Raw genomic sequence first — 18,446 nt, forward strand, 5'->3', positions numbered from 1 at the left:
CATGTGTGGAGTGCAGTTCTTGGCCATCACTGCTGTCCCTCGCTCCCTCTAATGAGAGCAGATGAATTAGTGCTACGTGACACGATTTGAACAGGGCTTCCTCCCTCCCCCCTCCCCCAATCTTTCTCCTAGACCCGTGACAGCTGTGTGGCAAGGGGAAGAAAGAGACATGCTAGAGCAAAGAAACCGGTAAAGGATGATCATTTTTTCAAACGAGCCTTAAATGCCTTGTTGAAACACCAGGACAACAGGGTCATTTAATTGTGGAGGTGGGGAAGGGGGCTGTGACAGAGATCAGGGGAGTTATCTGGCTAGGGTTGATTTCGGTTGTATTAACTTCCACCGTGTTCCTTCCTCCTGGCCAGTTGTAGTATTAGATTGCACAGGTCTAATTAAAATGGAATTTCTATCCACTGGCAAAAAAAACGTTGTTAAGGTCTGAAGAATGGGTCAACTAGGGGGGGAAATGAACAGCATGAAATGATGACTAATCTAAGATAAATGTGCCTGTAAGTTAAATTAAAAAGTCATTTCAATAAACAACTAAGGCATGAGAACATTCCAACACCAAAAATCTCATGTCTACTTTGTTTTCAATGTTGTTCAGTATCTAAACTTCATGATTGCTCTTCTATCTGAAATCATCTGTGCGGGCCCATTCCAGCGCAAGCAGTGACCGCAACAGAATCGTTTGAGTGCTACTTTGAGTCTATATTTTGGCGCACGCGCAAGAGAGGGAAAGAGAGAGAGAGAGAGAATAGGTTCTTCAGATGTACACAGAGAGAGAGAGAATAGGTTCTTCAGATGTACTGAGAGAGAGAGAGAGAGAGAGAGAGAGAAGGTTCTTCAGATGTACTGAGAGAGAGAGAGAGAGTAGGTTCTTCAGATGTACTGAGAGGGGGAGGGGGGAATCCGTTCTTCAGATGTACTGAGAGAGAGAGAGAGAGAGAGAGAGTAGGTTCTTCAGATGTACTGAGAGAGAGAGAGAGAGAGAGAGAGAGAGAGAGAGAGAGAGAGAGAGAGAGAGAATAGGTTCTTCAGATGTACTGAGAGGGGGAGGGGGGAATCGGTTCTTCAGATGTACTAAGAGAGAGAGAGAGAATAAGTTCTTCAGATGCACTTCCCAGCTCAGCGAGAAACAAGGTAATAATGGTGGTTATGGAAAGAAAACTGACAGAATTCGGCCCTATTAGAAAATGATTAAATTTAAAACAGAAGGGATTTCCCTGCTTCTTCCCCATTGTGACTTTAGGAAGAAGTCATTTTAAATACCCAACTCACTCATCCAGCCCACTCGGGAAAAGACAGAACTGTGGGGGAGGATGGATGGCGCATCCGTAACAGAAGGTAACTAGTGAGGGTCACAAACTCCTCACCAATCATTTGTATTCTGAGGAGATAAGTCAAAAATGCTACCTGTGAACAGAAATTGTGTCAACTTGACCTGATTGCCACAAAAGTAGATATAACTGTGCAATTTCCTGGGAGAATATAAAACTACAATAATAATAAATATAATAAATAAATAAATATAAAACAATATCATTAAGTACTTTGTCAACTCTCAATTATTTATCTGCATTGTGGAGCTAATTATTGAATTTAAGTACTACGTCAGTAAGCAGCCCAGGAACTGAACTCAAAGAAAGGCAAACATGGCAAAACCCGCTTTTGTACTCTTTGTGAACTTACAGCCTGACACCAAAAATACCTGTTTCCACAATTCTTATATGTGAGAAAGTGCACGAGAAAACTAGGTGAAAGCTTCTGAAGTTCTGTTTTTCCTTTGGGAAAATAATAGTCACATCATGTGATAGCACTGAGTATCACGGAACAAGAGCATATACACTGTAGTACAAAGAAACTCTTTGGAGCATGTTGCATTTTTCCACTTGTTGAAATATTACTAGACTTTAAAATTCCATTGACAGCTTGGGAATGTGCATGCTATCAGGTGTTCACAAGAAGCAAATAAAACATTTCCAATTCTGGAGAAGCAGCACATTCTAATGCATCCAGTTAACTGCTACAGTAGCATTATCATCACTAAGCAACAAAGGGCAGTGTATTCTGCCAATAGCTTCAGGGTGACCTTTGCAATACCGAGTAGTTTCATCTCAGCAACACAAAGAATAGACAGGGATGGTTTATTAACTGAGGTCAGAACTGAAGAGCAGCCTTCTCCAACAGTGTAGATGATTCACCTTTAGGAAATGGGCGATTCTTTTCCTTAAGAAAAGAAGCCCTGGACCACAGGAGCTCTGGCTCCACAGCCCCAGCCTTTCCTGAATCACTAAACTTCCAAGGAGCACTAACTCCCAGAACATCAAGAAATCTCGATGGCTTCCCCGGCTCCACCCTCCACGATATTTTTAAGAACTGCAAAGAAAAAAAATACACACCGAATTGGCTGGAAGAGATAAGCCTCTAACAATAAATGACGTCAGCATGTGAGGAGGACTCTGTACTTGGGGTCAGGTTCCAGGATAGGCAACCTGGGATGGCAAGGGGCAGCGTTCAGGATGAGAGCCACAATGCCCCCACAAATGCCCCCACCCACCAAGAAAGTACTTCCAGGATCCCCTCAAACAAAACACCCAGCCTAGGGAAAGGTACTTTTTGATGAAAGAAAGTGTGCTGCGACTGCGGGAAAGTGACATGCTTAAACTTGATGTTCTCTTTGGGATGAGCAGGCTTTGAAGCTCATAATAAACTTGAAATGGTGCTGTGGAATGTTAAGGCTTAATGTGGATGGCTGGTGGGACTGTCATGCCTACACAAAAGTATGTCAGCCTGGGAAGCACAGCATTAGCAGCTCCAGGGTATTTAGCATGGAAGGCTTGCCTTTTTTTTAAAAAAAGGAACTTTTACTTTGAACCATAAGAAGCTGCTGCATTAAGGTTCCAACTTGATTAACACAACTAAAATTAAAATACTTACTCTGGTTTAGAGAGGCCTAATGTTCGCCACCCACTTAGTCGGTGTTGCCTTCATCCTCAAAAAGCATGAACACAGCAGAGAGAGAAAGGACAGCTCGGCCACAGCCTGGCACACAAGACAATAAAACTACCGATCCAATGCAAGGGGCAAATGTTACTTTATAAAAATTAATAGCATCTAAAAAGGGTATGTTATTTTATCCTCTATTTCTTGCCACAATGTTTTCTTCCCCCCCACCCACCCCCTTTGTTTTACTTCAGCCAGGTTCCCCCCCGCTTGTATTCGAGATATTTTATCTGATTCCCAGTTGAAAGGTTTCTGAGAAGGGCTAAATCACAGCTGTGTTGATGCTGAACTTCTCAAAGACGGCACACCAACGCCATCCTGACAACATTTACAGGGGCTTCTCTACCAGCTGCACTGGTCTTGGGGTTGAAATACCTGACTTACTATGAAACAAAGGGCTTTAATCTCAGGACTTTTCTCCAGTCCGGCTCTTCTAAGCAGTTCTGGAAGCAAGCACAGCTTGTTACGTCCACATGAGAGATGATGCCGTTCTGACTGGTGTCTGACACTGTCCAGGGATACTCTTTATCAAGACCCCAGACAGAACCTAGGCATTCTTGCCGATCATTTTAACAAGATGTTCTTATTTCCTGTTCCCACGAAAATCAATAACAAGGTGACCCGCCATTTAAAATTCAAACCAATTAATTACCTATTCTGTTGAAAATGTTGAGATCTGATTTGCCTGGAGAATTTTAATTACAAATAGATTATTTCTTTGAAAGAACCCCTTCCAAAAATACTGACACTGAAAACCTCCCGTTATACAATATAAATGTTTTCTTAACACAGGTATAAAACACTGGCCGTGCACAAATGAGTATGGGGCAGTTGTCCCCCTGTGGTCCATCTCCTCCTCCTGACATCATAATCAATTGCCTGGTAAATTACAGCAATCCCACAAAGATTCAGGGCCAACAGTCCCCTGCCTGGAAGTAAAATATAAAACTTTTGAATTCAATTCTTCATATTCATTATTGAACAACATACCTCATAGGATTCTTGTCAAAGCTTAAAAATCATCCCTTTTCCTATCACCCTACTATACTTTTAAGTTTTTGCTATTATTTAAATCACTCAGCTATTTTGTTTTGTTTGCTTTATTTTGTGTTCTTTTCAAATTTTTCTTTCTTTCAATATGGCTCAGGAGGAGAAAAGCTATACATCAACACTATCAGCACCAGAAATCTATTTACTAACTTTTCTTTAAAACAGTGAAAGAAAATAAAGAAAGAATTCGGTTCAACCCTTTGGGGAATTCCCTAGATGAATGATCACATGCAATGAAACTATTATCTCCATCCATTAAAATATTATCTAAGACAGAGGTTTCTATCTGGCAGTGAGTGGACTCAATGTTGCCTGAAAATGAGTTCTGCTTGGACCACACAGTTTTTAAAAATATTTTAACATGTTGCCAAGATTTAAAAATCAGGAGATTTCACATAAAATCTGTCTTTCTCATTTTTTACTGAGAAAAAAAAAAGACTATCTGGGAAGCACAGGGCCTGCATTCCCCACCTGTTGACAATTGGCTACACTTTAGGAATGGCTCCCTCCGATGGCTGGGGCATACCCATTTAAATCCATCAGCGCTTCAATTACATGACCTCCGCCATGCCACGCCACGCCACGCCACGCCACCGCAAAGAAGATAAGGAAGTGGCGGACGAGAAAAAGAAGAGCAGGCGTACATCCACATAAATACTTAGAGGCACAGAAAAGTTAGTGGGGGGGTGGAAAGTTAGGGCAGAGGGAGACAATAGAATTCCAACATAAAAATTTTTCCAAACTTTTTGTAAAGTCAACTCGCATCATTAGAAAATCACAGACAGCTTTATTAACCAATAATTAATATCAAGATGAGAGGCTATTCTTTCTTGACATGAGTAGACCCATTTCTTAAGGCAATGTTTCCATCTCTATCCCTTCCCTCAAGGAAATCTGGGCTCTTCAATTATACCACATCAAACCGGCAGTATAGCACCCTCACTGGACTCAAATCACCTTCCTTCCAAGTGCTCTTTGAGGACAAACAAGTTTAAAGAGGCAAGGTCAGGACGGTAACGTGGGTGGGGAGAGTTTTGAGTGAGGTAGGCATATTGTGATGTTTAAAACAATTCCTCAGCACAAATTTTCCTGCCTTTGTGTCACCAATGCAGTTATCACTGTTACTCAAACTTCTAAATCCCCATGATCTCCCTTGTCTTTTGAGAAAAAAAAAATCTATCAATATTCCTTTGGAAGCCCAAGATATTGTCACCATACCTGCTGAGCCGAAGCCTCTACCTTGAGTTGAAAGGTCCAGGATTCTAGAGACTAAGACAAGAGCATTACTGAGAGAACTTGTCTAAAGCTATCTACTGATCAGACATATTTAAACATTTCTGGTTTGGAATTAGCCTGTGCAGTATGAACTTAGATCCTAGTTGCAGTACTTTTTGACTTACGCTCTAAAACATTCCATGGAGCCCCAATAAAATGACTATATATATTCCATGGATGTATCTACTATAAGACAATGAGAAGCTATTTTTATTCCCATATATCTTTGTTCAATAAAACATATGTGCAATGAAAAGTATAAGGCTGAAGAGGAGCAAATCCAGGTAAGGATACAGTGCTTCAACAAACTTATACTGGTTTTCAACCAACCACCTTCTTGAAGGTAGTCCAGAGAAATTGCTAGTGCCAACCTCTGTCTTAGACTCAATAGTCATTCAATTCCTGCAGGAGCTAACACTTCGAACACTTCCATTGTGGGCTGGCCTGCACTTAAATACAAAAAAACCCTAGAGTAAGGCAACCTGATGACTTCAAGGTAAAATTTTAAAGCCGGTATTTCACATGCAGAAACGTTATTTTATTGCAGCATATTCTCATCTTTACAGGCTCCACATGTATGACACAATCTGATGTTTTCAATTATATTCAATGCACATTATGTCACAGTAAAATGCCCTCAACAGCCACGACCCATTTCTTTGAACTGACAGTACCTGAAAGCAAATGCCTAAGACAAAACCACCGAGCACTTCTTGATCTTTATAGCTGCTTTCATTCTTAACAACGTGACTCAAAAATTGCAAAGAATTTTCCTGCAGAGAGAAAAAATCTTTTCTTGTTTCATGACTTACCATCAACACAGCATATTACAAATCTGTGAATCTCCATACAACTTTAAAGCACTGTATTTTTTTTTCCTGAGGAAGAAACCACCTTTGCATTTGAACCAACTATATAAACAGAGGTTAATTATCATGCTTAGCTACAGTACTGTTCAGATACCAGGCAAACTACATGAAGGCTATGATCCATCACTTTCAAATTTCTTCAAGAAAAATTTGGATCAAATGTACAATATCTTGTAATGATGGGCCACATGCTTGAAAGGCTGCCTTTTAATTAGTTGTTTCCCTCCTAAGAGAGAAGACTTTTTCTTCCATTCTCACCTTCAGAAAGGAACCCTTGAACGTATGCCAAACACATCACAAACAGACTTTAATCCCAAATTGTGCTGATTTTTAACAACTTTAAGTAAACAATTCACCAAATCATAATGATCACATTGCATTCCCTGAATCCCAGTTGAATAAGAGAAAATACCTTACATATAAGCTCTATAAATGTAGTCATAGGCCCGATATCTGAACAACAATATGATATATTCCTTATGGGAGGCATTTTTTCCTTAATTTCCATTATGTGTGAAATGTGAGCAATTAGAAGCAGACACCTGGAACTCCGTTATTAATTTACCTCTTCCCATCCCTTTCACACTTCTTTCAAAAGCATCTCTGAAAATGATCTTCCTTGGTAGGCTGCATAGAAGAGGCTCTCAAAACAATAGTTAAACCAATGTTCACCTCGTTTTTCTCTGCCCGGTCTAGGTATACTCTAAGACTAAATGCATTTTTTTCTCTTTAAAGGTATAACCTTAGGAAATAAACTTGAAAAAAATCATTGAGTGAAATGGTAAAAAAACCAAACTGTTAAAAAAATAACTATAGGAAAAAGGTAGATCATTCCATTCATGTTGGTTTCCTTATTCTAACACTTTAAAGAAAATATTGTCAAGAAACTTGGGCACACTCACTACCCATAATGACCAAAAGCTGGCCTCTTCAGGTTCTCATCCAAAGATTGCTGACTGCAAGCATGGAAGCAGTTCTGGAAGATTCCTGGTTTTGCTGTTTGCTTCTGCACTTTATTTCTGTTTTCACATGAAAAAATAGAGATCATGAATGCTAACGCCATTTAACCTGCATTATTCCACGAATCAGCCATTGCCATCACTTTCCAATTAAATCACTGATTTCTAGAAAAGAATAGCTCAAATTAAGGCAATGTCGAGGTTCGTTCATTTAAGCATTCTCCGTTTGTTATATTAAAAAGACCAAAGTAAGGAAATTCCAGTGCACACAGGTGATGAGCGTGCTCAGAAAGGAGGTGGTAATTTCCTGGGGGTTGGGGGAGGTGGGGCTGCTAAAAAGTATTCGCACAAGTAAAAATAACCAACTTCTCTGTTTTACCAAAAGAGTGTTTTTAATATAATGAACTTCCAAGCTTCTCTGGTCCAGTGAAAACCTGGAATATATTATACATGCATGGATGTCGCCTGGGTGCAGGATACGGGATGTGCTTGCTATCAACAGATTAACACTTAATTTTCATTACTCTAATCTTACCACAGGCTGTGAACAATCTCTTTTTCTTAGTTGAACAACAATGATGCATGAAAAAGCAAGCTGACAGGCAGGCGGGGTTCATTAAATGAACAAGGCCTTTATTCCCATAACACATCTCACCTGTATCAAGCCAGGGTTCTGGTTTGCAGGCTGGCTACTGAAACAAGCTCTCCCAGATGTCGGGATTGTAACTTTTCCTTCCCTTTCGCATTCATTTAATGATGAATGTCCACAATGAAGTTTTAAAAAATAGGTGAACCCTTTCCCATAACCACTGTTATAGGAGGATGGACAGTACATTTTAAGATTATGCAATGTGGCCGATCACAAAACGAAGAGCCCAGGAAAGGAAATGGTGAAGATAGGTAAAGTCTGAGTCCGCCTCACAGGCTTGGTTCTGCCGAGAAGACAACTGTAGCCCCTCAGTCGGTGAAGATGACAAGTTCACAATTAAGGTATTTCTCAGTGGAAGACACCGGACCTGACGCAAGGCAATCTTCACGGGGAACTAACAAGTGCAGGGCAATGTGGGAATGAGATTCTGAGGATGGGATAGGTCTTCAGTTGAGACAATAATTGAGAAGTCCTCGATCAACCTAGAAATAAATCCCCTGGCCATTCACCACCCATCCACCGGACAGCAGCCAGGTGTCCACTGGCTGCCTAGCTATGCATCACAAAGAAGAGCGTTGCCACGGGGTGTTTTTAATATTTTCCTTAGCTGAAAAGTAAACCTTTCCACACAGCCTAGAGAATGACTGGCTTTAGAGCTCTCAGGTATGCGAATATTTACACCTAAACAAAGAATTACAGGAAAGCCACAGTATGCCAAATAGCAGATCATCTGGGCGGCCTCTGAGTGAGGTTCTGACATGAAGCCCACAAAGAGCACCCTTGGGTGTGGCTCAAGAATGTGCTTCTACGGTTTTCAGTGTGGTTTTCAAGTGGCATCTCAGTGTGTCCACTGTCCTCTGCCACTGGATGAAGACACGGTAGAGCACAGCTTTCTCTGGGTGCCCCAAATAGCCATCCTGATGGGTTGAGCCAATGAACTCTTTCTTGCTTAAATTTCAGTAGAAAGGAGGGAAAACGTATTAGTAAAACCCACTAATGGAGGATCCCATTTTAATTATCAGATTGTTATTAAATTAAGCCAGCTGAAAGTAATTATTTTTTTGCATGTAAAATAATCACTATCCTCATCCCCACCCCCTTCAGACCCCCAGGTCCCGACACTCTAAAGCATCGTACATCAGTCCTAAAGAACACATAGCCACTAACGGCCCCCAAATGAAGGTGGTACATGTAGGGCAGTCCCAGGAAAGCACAGGAGCAATCTTGGGAACGGCCCTTTTTCCATGTGCGTCAATCATTTCTCATCTTTGTCCATTCTAACCATCTCCCCGCCTTCTTGGGCAAGGAGTTAAATGCATTCAACGCTAAACAGTACTGAATCCACCCCATGTGTTATGTGCACGGCACATTGTACACTTCTGTTCCATCATGTCACCCATTCATATTGGCCCTGCCAACACTTCAGTTCCTCTTTTAAATGTTGCCATTGATACTTAGGAACTGGGAGTTGCCTCAAGAAGGGTCTTTGGTCAATTACACTGGCTTTTTATTTCCTCCTCCAAAAGAAATTATTTCTTATAGAGATAAAAGCATAACTAAAAAACATGATAAATTCAACTCTGTTTTGTTTGCTTAAAGAAAAGACAAAAGAAAGAAATCTCGCTCTTCAGCCAAGTATATACTTTCTTACACAGGCTAAGTATCAAGTTGAGCTGCCTTTCAACAGGCTGTGACTGATATGGCTCGGCCTTACACGTTTTTTTATCATGCCCTTCCTTAAAGGGCCCTTACAAAACGGTGCCCCTGGCAATACTTCCACCAAGAGGATCACGTCTGTGGGTGGGCACCTCTTCCCATACATTCCCCAGAATGAGGAACTGGCCAAAGGGGCCTGCGCACCCGTGGTTACATTACAGACACAGTTCCTTCTGTTCCTTTATATTCAGGCAAAAGCAGCCAGTGAAAGGAGCGAGGAAATCAGAATGAAAGAGAGGAAGCAAGGGAAAAAGAAAGTGAGGGAGATCAACTGTGATGGGGAGGGGGTGGGGCGGGGGTGTGAAAAAGCACACACAAACCATGATGTTTAGAACACTAAATAAACCTCTGCCTACCCAAGAGAAATGAGATTTACCTCCCCCCACCCCACCACACACCCTCTAAAACAGCAGTGAAATAGCATCGCAGTTCAGAAATACTGAGTGAATAAGATGTCAGATATGCTGAAGAGAATCAGTTGTTTCACTGAGTAACTTCCTACTGTTCCAAGATTATTTTCATTTTCTCAACAGGGAGAAATGAGAAACTCATAGGCTTAATTAAAGAAAAACAAAGGGATATTAATTTGTTGTTAAAGGATCAATTGTCTCAAATTTTTTTTAATTGGAGCGATGATTAATAAGCTGAGGATTTGATTCTTAAACTAACCAGTTTGAGTAATGTGTTGTTTTTCCACAAGTATGTGCATTAGGGAAAGCTCTGTGAGTGGCGAAGAGATGCAGGCCTTCCACCCGCTTGAGCACTGCACTTTGTGGCAAGAAAGCTCAGTCCAACATTTGAGTAACAGGAGGCTGTGCACTGCCCTTGCCCAAATGAACTTCAGCTGTAACATTTCTCACCTTAGGGCTCAAAATGGGCACTCGCAAATGTGGCGAGCCTCTACAGGGAACGGGCAAATTAAAATGAATCAATACTTTTATTCTTCCTGTTCTCGAAACTTACTGCTACCTGGGCAGGGAGAAGGCAGCACTGATCATGCGCACTGAGGAGATGGTACATGGACGCCTCAGGCAAAATTCCTGGGACATCACCTGCACATATTAAAACTGTTTAAGAGCTTTAGTTGCTCAGGTTTTGTTATTTCCCCCACGCCCCCCATCTTGGTTTCCCCTTCATGTTTTCTATTTTTATCTTGTCAGGGGAAAATTCAACCCCTCTGCCATGCAATGGGGTTTGCTTATATGGCAAGGCATAAAAGCTTTGATTCATGAATTATGCCCTCGTCTTCTATTTCTCAAAAGCTTAAAAAGAGACGTCAGAGTTCCTTGAAAGGGCCTTTGGCACCCTTTCTGGCCCCTTCCCCACAGGCCCTGAGAAGATCCACTGAGTAAAATGTGGAAGCCAGCTGCTTTCCTGGAAGTAAATATGGCATCAGTGTTGGCAAACAGACCTGAGGATCAATCATCTCCTATGACCCCCACCCCAACCCCTAAACAAAGAAAAGAAAATCTTCTGAGCAGGGGTGCAGAGAGAGGGAGGGAGTCATTTAGCAACAAAAGCATACCACTACAGGTGCATGGAAAGGTTCACATGGTCAAGAAAATTCATTCTGCACACAGAACAAGCTACACTGCAAACTCTCCATGAACAGAAGGCTTGGAGCCAGGTGAGTTCCTCTTCCTTGAACAATAACAAGTAAAGTGTGCAGAGACGACTCTCCTCTTGCTGAAAATGTCATCCGACCATCCACAAAATTCCCTGACCTCACTCTGAGACCAAAAGGAGCTAAGGCCTAAGCCAATACAGACCTGCATCGATTCAAATTACAGGAACGATGTCATATCCCAATCTCTTCTCTTAGATTATATAATCGAGGCTCCTATGTTCAGAAAATTATTTGTCAGCTCCACAGAGCTGTCAGCCAGTCACCTCAAAAGCCCTACAGACTGGTCGATCGATCAGGACATGCACCCAGGGTAACTTTCTGTGAGTGAGTGGGTGCGTGGGCGATATGCATACACCGTGACAAGGGAGCAGCCCTGAGAGTGTTGGGTTTTCAGTGATGTGTGTGACGCCAGCTCCCTATCTGTAACAGAGTGTTCCCTTTGGAATCAGCTCTGGTGTCACAACGACCTGGCAGACTTGGAAGCTTTCACTGTCACCAGAGTCCTTGCAACCCTGCCTTGGCTGTGACTCATTTACTTTTGCCCCAACTTCTCAGAGATGCCTTACTCAGCATCTCATTCTGTAGGGAGGATTTGCCTCGGCTCTTAACCCTGACACAGAGTGGGAGGATGTGCTGCCTGGTCGCCCAAATCTACCCTGTCACTACATTAATCAGGTTTCCATAAAACTATGCATGTATAACTGCACTCATCAGTGAATGTTGAGATACGCTCATAAATACTATTATTTTTAAATAACTACAATTACTTGTAAGACATCTACACCTGTAGGGGTTAACTTCCATCTGTGGTTATTTAAATCACTTGAGCAAAATGGCTTTACAAAGTATGTAAGCACACAATACTTGTTTGAGAGCATAGAACAGTGAGAAAATAAAATAATTTTTAAAGGATTACCTAACAGGTCCAGAATCAGTTAAGGTAGTATGGTGAAACTATAGCTGAAATTTTTGCACGGGTTTTTAAAAATACATATACTGTCTTGTATACATATGAGAACACCTTTGTGGGTGATTTAACTTTCATTAATATGGACATAGGGTGCCGTATACATCATCCACTCCCTTCCCATTTCATTATGAATATTACCATTCCTTCCTGTTAAGGGAAGACTGAATACTTCTTTAGAAACAGCCTTGCAGAGAGTGCAGGCCAACACACAGGCACCTGTACCAAAGCTACAATTGATAGTTTACCTATTGCCCAAATATTCCTATTTCAGTGTTTACATGGTCAGAGTGGACGTTAAGAATTATATTAGAACATATGCCCGTGGTTAAAATGTCTAAACGAAGCATCTGATCACTCAAACTAGAGGGGGGCTTAAATTGGAGGTAGCAGCCTAGTGATTCAACAGGCTGGTACTGCATGCCTCCTGGTCTCCTATTTTAGTATCAGGACCAGAATTCTGAACAATTTAATCCTCTTCATGTAAATCGTGAATACTGTAACACCGCACATTTAAGGAGGGGACTAAAGAAGGCGTACCGGAGGAAAGAGAGGGACGAAGACTGCCTGTGGAAGTTAAGACATTTCCAAAGACCATTAAGTATCCCTGCTTTACTGGGACTCTGATTCAATAGGTACATTCATCCTCTGTTCAAGGAGTGTATATTTGAGTAGGATAGGGTTTAGAATAAAAATGCTGTTTGTGAACTACAACAAAGAATCAAACCACAATATATAATTAAGCACCTGACTGGTAAGAAAAATTGTGTGTCTTTTAAATTGTTAGTGAACAAATGCTCCAACAATGTTGGGGAAGAGAGAAAGTCAGAACCAAGCCATCATTTCCATTTTCAAATACAGGTTCAGCAATCGAAGATTGTATACTTATTTATATGACTAGAGAGAACTAAAACAGGACCTGACGGGGGGAACTCATATCTAGCAGGTTTCTGAATGGATTCTAGCAGTTTACTGTATTTCTTGCAATATACTTTATTTATCCTTTCTCTGAAATGTGCTAGACTTTATATTGAGAAGACAGTTTGCTTTACTCTGCCATATCTCCAGTGAGCAGATGCTCTGGTTTTAATGTAAACCGTTGATTTCATTTTTAGCTTTTTTGCTTTGCCCCTCACCTATCTAGGAAGTGATTTCTCTGGTGATAACTAACACGTCATGCTAATGAGAGAATCTAATGCACAATAGAAAAATGTCACTACTAATAATATTTGCATGAAGTTAAATAAAGCAACTGTACGAGAATGTCAGACAGTTGTTCTTTAATAAGATACAGTTTCACAATGAAATTATGTTGTTAATTTTGTTACATCATTGGGTGAATCCTAAATTACTACATAATGATGCAGAGAGTCATTTATAATTCTAACTTAGATTTCATTCTCTCTGAAGGGGGGCCTTATTAAGGGATCTACATTTTATTTGAAACAGGTTACATATACTTCCCCCAATAACAATAAGGTAAATGGGCCTAGTCTTGTGGGCTACCCTATCATGGCTTTGTTTCTGAAAAGGCTTTTCAAGAGCTTAGCATCTTCCATTCCTTTAGGTAGGAATAATAATTTTGTTTGCTAATCTCTCAAGTGTCAACATGGTCATAAAACTAGAGAAATGTGATGTTTTTGAAGTCTTATTTAAAATAAATTTTAAAAAAAACAAGTCTTATTTTTCTGTGTTTAACAATACCTCCTGAGATGAAAATGAGCAAATGACGAGGCCACACTCTACCAGAGTAGCACAGAAAATGAGCACGGGGTTCTGGCCACTCTCCACCTGCCACTGATCCAAGTGGCCCAAAGCAAAAGTCAAAAGTAGCGCCCATAGATTATCGCCTCTTCTTCCACACACAGAAAGAAATGATCTCCTCTGAGAATATCCTATCTCAATATGAGACGTGTGTGTGTGTGTGTGTGTGTGTGTGTGTGTGTGTGTGTAAGGAAATAAAGATGGAGAGGTATGTGAATTGGCAATGTCTTGAACTTCTGGTAGATTATTTAGGAGGGAGATACTTAATCCCACCAAATTTAAATGGCCTTTTGTTAATATTAGCGAGAGTGAAAGATTTGTATGTAAACAGATTCAACTCTATTCTTAGATTTTAAACAAACTACCAAACCCTTCCATGTCCACCTGGTAGAATCCCTCCAGAAGATGCAGACGCAGTTTAGACGCTGCATTCAGGAAACGTTTCCTACTACCGGCGTTTCTCGGTTGTAGACTGGTCTGGATTGGACTATCTGTGACTTACTTAGGCTGGCTTTCCCTTTTCTAACATCAACGACACAGTCAAGGAAGTCAGATCATTTTTATACTGTTAAAGAAAACTTCACAATTAAAATACATATGTCCAAAGAATTATACTTATTCCAGGAGCTATTTGAATGTTTACATAGAAATTAATCAGAATCTCCAAAAAGCTCTTTATGCCTTAGAAATAAGATGTATAGAATTCGGTATAATTGATTAAATTGGACAAACTTTTGCCTGCAGTGAAACAAAAGCTGCCTTCATGAGCACATTGAAACTAGTATTCCTTTTACCGATGGCTTTAAGACGTGTCGTCAGACTCCAGAAAAGTCACACGCGCGCGTGCACACACACACACACACACACACACACACACACACGCTGAATCAGCACTGCTGGTGAGCTATAGATAAGAAAATAAACACCTTAAACCTGTATAGCACATATATTTTTCTATTTGCACATAGTTCTAACTTATTTATACAAACTAAAACTGTCATCCTGAAGGGGAGGGGCAAGGAGGCACATGAACGAATTACCTTTTTTTGGCTTGCTTTCCAAAATTGCATTAAAGAGAAACATTGAATGAAGGGGGGAGGGGGAGAAGAACTATATAAATTATGTATTTAAAGAGTAATAGTTGAATCATTTCATTTAATATTTTCCTTTTTCTCTCTGTCATACCACTGTTTGGTTAGCCGTGTAATTAATATGAAGTTGTTTCATACAGTACCCACTATGCATAAATTGTTTCCCCATATTTGAATTCGCTTCACGGTCTAACACGCTACTCCACATTCATGCACACAGACACACAAACAGCTGGAGCAGAGGGCACCATAATGGCATAGTTGAGCAAGTTTTTCTCTCAGAGCTATTTCACATTGTTTTCCCAATTCCGATCCAATATTTATATAATTTACTTTTGTTTTTCAGCTAACATGTTTTCCAAGACTTAAAGTCTCCTTAATATTCAAAATCCACTTGGAAATGAGCTATTGCCAAAGAAGCAATCTAACCCCTTCTATGTGGTTCAATAGCCATGTATCAATTGATCATTATCTCTAGCTGGTTTTATTAACTCTTTTCTAGCTAGAGGGAGACTTAAACCATTTTGGGCTGGCTGGCTGGCTCTCTCTATCTCTCTCCCTTGTCTCTCACCCCCACCCTAAACCACCCCCCCACACACACACACACTCAACACACCTCAACTTACTCAAGGACAATACTGAAGGTGACATCTAATTTCAAAAGTGCCACACAAGTTGTTTGGTCCTAAGGTCAGTGAGAAAGCAATCTGCGCCCCTGCCACCAGAGAACCACCCAGAAGGAATGTGCCAGAAGAACTCACTTAGAGCGTTCTGCAATGACAATGGGCTTCTCTGTGAGGAAATGAACTTTAACTTGCATAAAGAGTGGCTTATTTGGTTGTGTGTTGGTTGCATCTCAATCCCAGATTACCGTATCAGCAGTAATCAGGGTCCCTCTACAGGATACATCAAAATACACCTTATTCAAATGCGTTTATCCCCTCGCAGCTGTTCGCTAGCGAAATGCTGTAAAACTCAGGCTGCAGATGCATTTCCAAACTTGCGGGAGTTACCGGCTTTGACAAGTTGTTTTCTTACCTCATTCCCAGTATTTTCAAAAACCTAATTAACTCAATGAAGTAGCTCATGCTCCTGAGCTTTTATCTGCAAGACACACGTTTTTAGGAAAAGAAAGCCATTGCGGGTTAAATTTCGTGGAGCAGCATCCACTTCCGAACAAGCGCCATGAGCTCAGAACCGAAAGAGTATTTGGAGAACAGCTTCCGAGCGGAGTGGCTGATGCTCCGGCTCGGACTCTCGCTGTGTGAGGGTTTGGTGCAGGCCTTCGCAAAGCAAAGATGTTCGCGCCTGCGAGGGAGGCTCCAGGGAACTTCCCTCCCGGGCTTGAGCGCGGTCCAAGATGAAAGTTTCTGGGCTGCTTCCCCTTCGCCTCCTCCAGCGCCCGCGCCCCCTCGGAGCAGCCGAGCCAGCAACTGTGGGAGCGGCGCGGGGCGCGCGGGGCAGCGCGCGGTACGAGCCGCCGGCCCCGCTGATGGATGCTCGGCGCCCGCTGGCCTCGCGCTAGCCCGTCGGCTCTCCGGGCACAGCCGGTCCGCGGAACCGCCGCCCGCGCGGCCGGCCGGCCGACCCACCAGCGGCTCCGGGGAGGACGCCGAGCTGCGCCCGAAGTGAGTGCGCGGGCGGGCGGGCGGGCGAGTGTGCGGGCGCCGGAGGGGGCGCGGGCAGGCTGGGCGAGCGCGGCGGCTGCAGCCGCGCTCAGCGGCCACGGGCCGGCTCCCCGGCTCCCCGGCTCCCGGGCGCTGGCGGCGCCTGCAGCCCAGCCTGCTCTGCACACCCTCCTCCGGCCGCTCCGGCCCCGGGCTGCGGGCAGGCGGCGAGGAGGGGCCCTGCGCCTAGGGCTCTTTGGCTGGGGCGCCTAGCCCTCCCCAGCAGCCACTTGAATGAAGTGGTTAATACAACAAACCATGCACTTCGGCATCTGTTGGGGGGTCGTGGTTTTGTTTTTAACCGAAAACTAAGAAATCAATGAAGTCTCTCCGAGAGGGGCGGGCTGGACCCTCAAAGTTTGCGTCCTCAATCTTACTTCCTCTCCTTTCCCCCCAGTTTTCTTTTTAGGAGCCCTTGGGGGAAGCATGAAGTAACCCTGCACATTCCAGTGACACAGGGCAAAACTGAGCAGGACTAGGAGGTGGTAAACCGGGTAAAACACTTCAAAGAAGTATCGCGAAAACAAAAGTGCATACAATCCTTTACGATTTCTTTTTTAAGAAGAAGAAAAGAAAGTAACTTACCTGTTGGGACATTCTGAACAAGAGGTTAGTGTCAGCGTTTTGCCATGTCCCCATGAACCCTGGTTCGGCCGCCGTCGTTCTGGTTCCGAACTGCATGGAGTTGTCAAAACAGGAGTCTCTTAAAGTCAAGTCTCTTGGCCTCTTTGGCTCTCTGTCTCTCTGTGTGTCTCTTTCGCTCACATCCACTTCTGCCTCTTCTGACTGAAAAGTGAAGGTGGATTTTTTGAGCCTCTTGGCAGCCAGTAGCAGGAGTGTAGTGTAGTTAAGAAGCTGGCTGAACTGTGCATTTCATTTGGGAAGGGGGAGGTTTGGGGGAAGCGGGGGGGTCAGAGCTGCTTTCGCACCTTCTGCACAGATACCCCTATCATTTATGCATAGATTGTGACTCCCCAAGCTTGCCTTTGCTCGGTTTAACAGCTGCCTGTCAGGTGTGCAGGCAGCACTGGAGACCCAACCATCAGCTTCAAACTCCCAGCCACTGCATGTCATTGGACGGCAGGGCTTGGAGTGTACCACACTGTTCTACTGTCAGGCACCAAATGACACCGTGCACCAAGCCCTCTCGGATACAGAGATAGCTGCACACACATGCACACTGCCAGGAGCGCCAGGAGTGGGGCGCACACAGGAAGAGGCTGGGGCCCTTCCCCAAGAATCTCCCCACGAGGCTTTCCCATAGAGCAGAAAATATCTGACATCAATATTAGTTTCACATTTGTAAATGTGGTTTTTTTCCCCCTAATTACACTGGCAGAAAGTAAAATCTTCGGCTGTAAAAGAATATGAAGTTGGCTCAGCTGTTGTCAAAATGCTAGCTACTAAAAACCGTATACTATGTGCTGGTCTATTTATAACCACATATAAACTCCTAGAGAAAATATACAGACAGACAGGACTTTACACGCGAAAACGTAAATAAGCCTGGCAGCTTCTTTTAACATTTAATATGCACAATAAATATTTATAAAATAAATATTTTTAATATTCAAGACCTCGTGTTATTAATTACTACACTGGCTGTTAAAGAGTGAAAAATTTCATGGAGAAGAAAAAAATATAAGTGTACCTTTGCTTCCAACTCAAAGTGTATCTTTGTTAAAGTTCCATCCTTTCAAATCATAAAAGATAATGAGGGGGCAGGCGGGGAGTCTATCCCATTTCAGCCAAAAATTATTGAAAATAAAAACTCCTATTTTTTTTATTCAGGATCTCTATAGCAAA

General features: G+C 42.4%; 1 protein-coding gene across 11 annotated transcripts in view; it reads right to left on the reverse strand.

Annotated features, from left to right (window-relative positions):
- Positions 1-18,446, reverse strand: part of BNC2 (basonuclin zinc finger protein 2) — a 460,115-nt gene that overhangs the window by 305,523 nt on the left and 136,146 nt on the right. For 9 of the 11 annotated variants that reach the window (XM_075559954.1, XM_075559949.1, XM_075559947.1 and 6 more), the window contains exon 2: positions 17,226-17,426. The exons of 1 other annotated variant lie outside the window; for it this stretch is intronic. In XM_075559954.1, coding sequence (XP_075416069.1) covers positions 17,226-17,426 — 201 coding nt within the window. Of the gene's footprint in view, positions 1-16,011; positions 16,210-17,225; positions 17,427-18,446 lie in introns of those variants that run through there. One more of the 11 variants, XM_075559957.1, reaches the window with a different exon arrangement.

The sequence above is a fragment of the Tenrec ecaudatus genome, chromosome 10, assembly GCF_050624435.1.
Source record: "Tenrec ecaudatus isolate mTenEca1 chromosome 10, mTenEca1.hap1, whole genome shotgun sequence".
In the NCBI taxonomy this organism is placed as follows: Eukaryota; Metazoa; Chordata; class Mammalia; order Afrosoricida; family Tenrecidae; genus Tenrec; species Tenrec ecaudatus.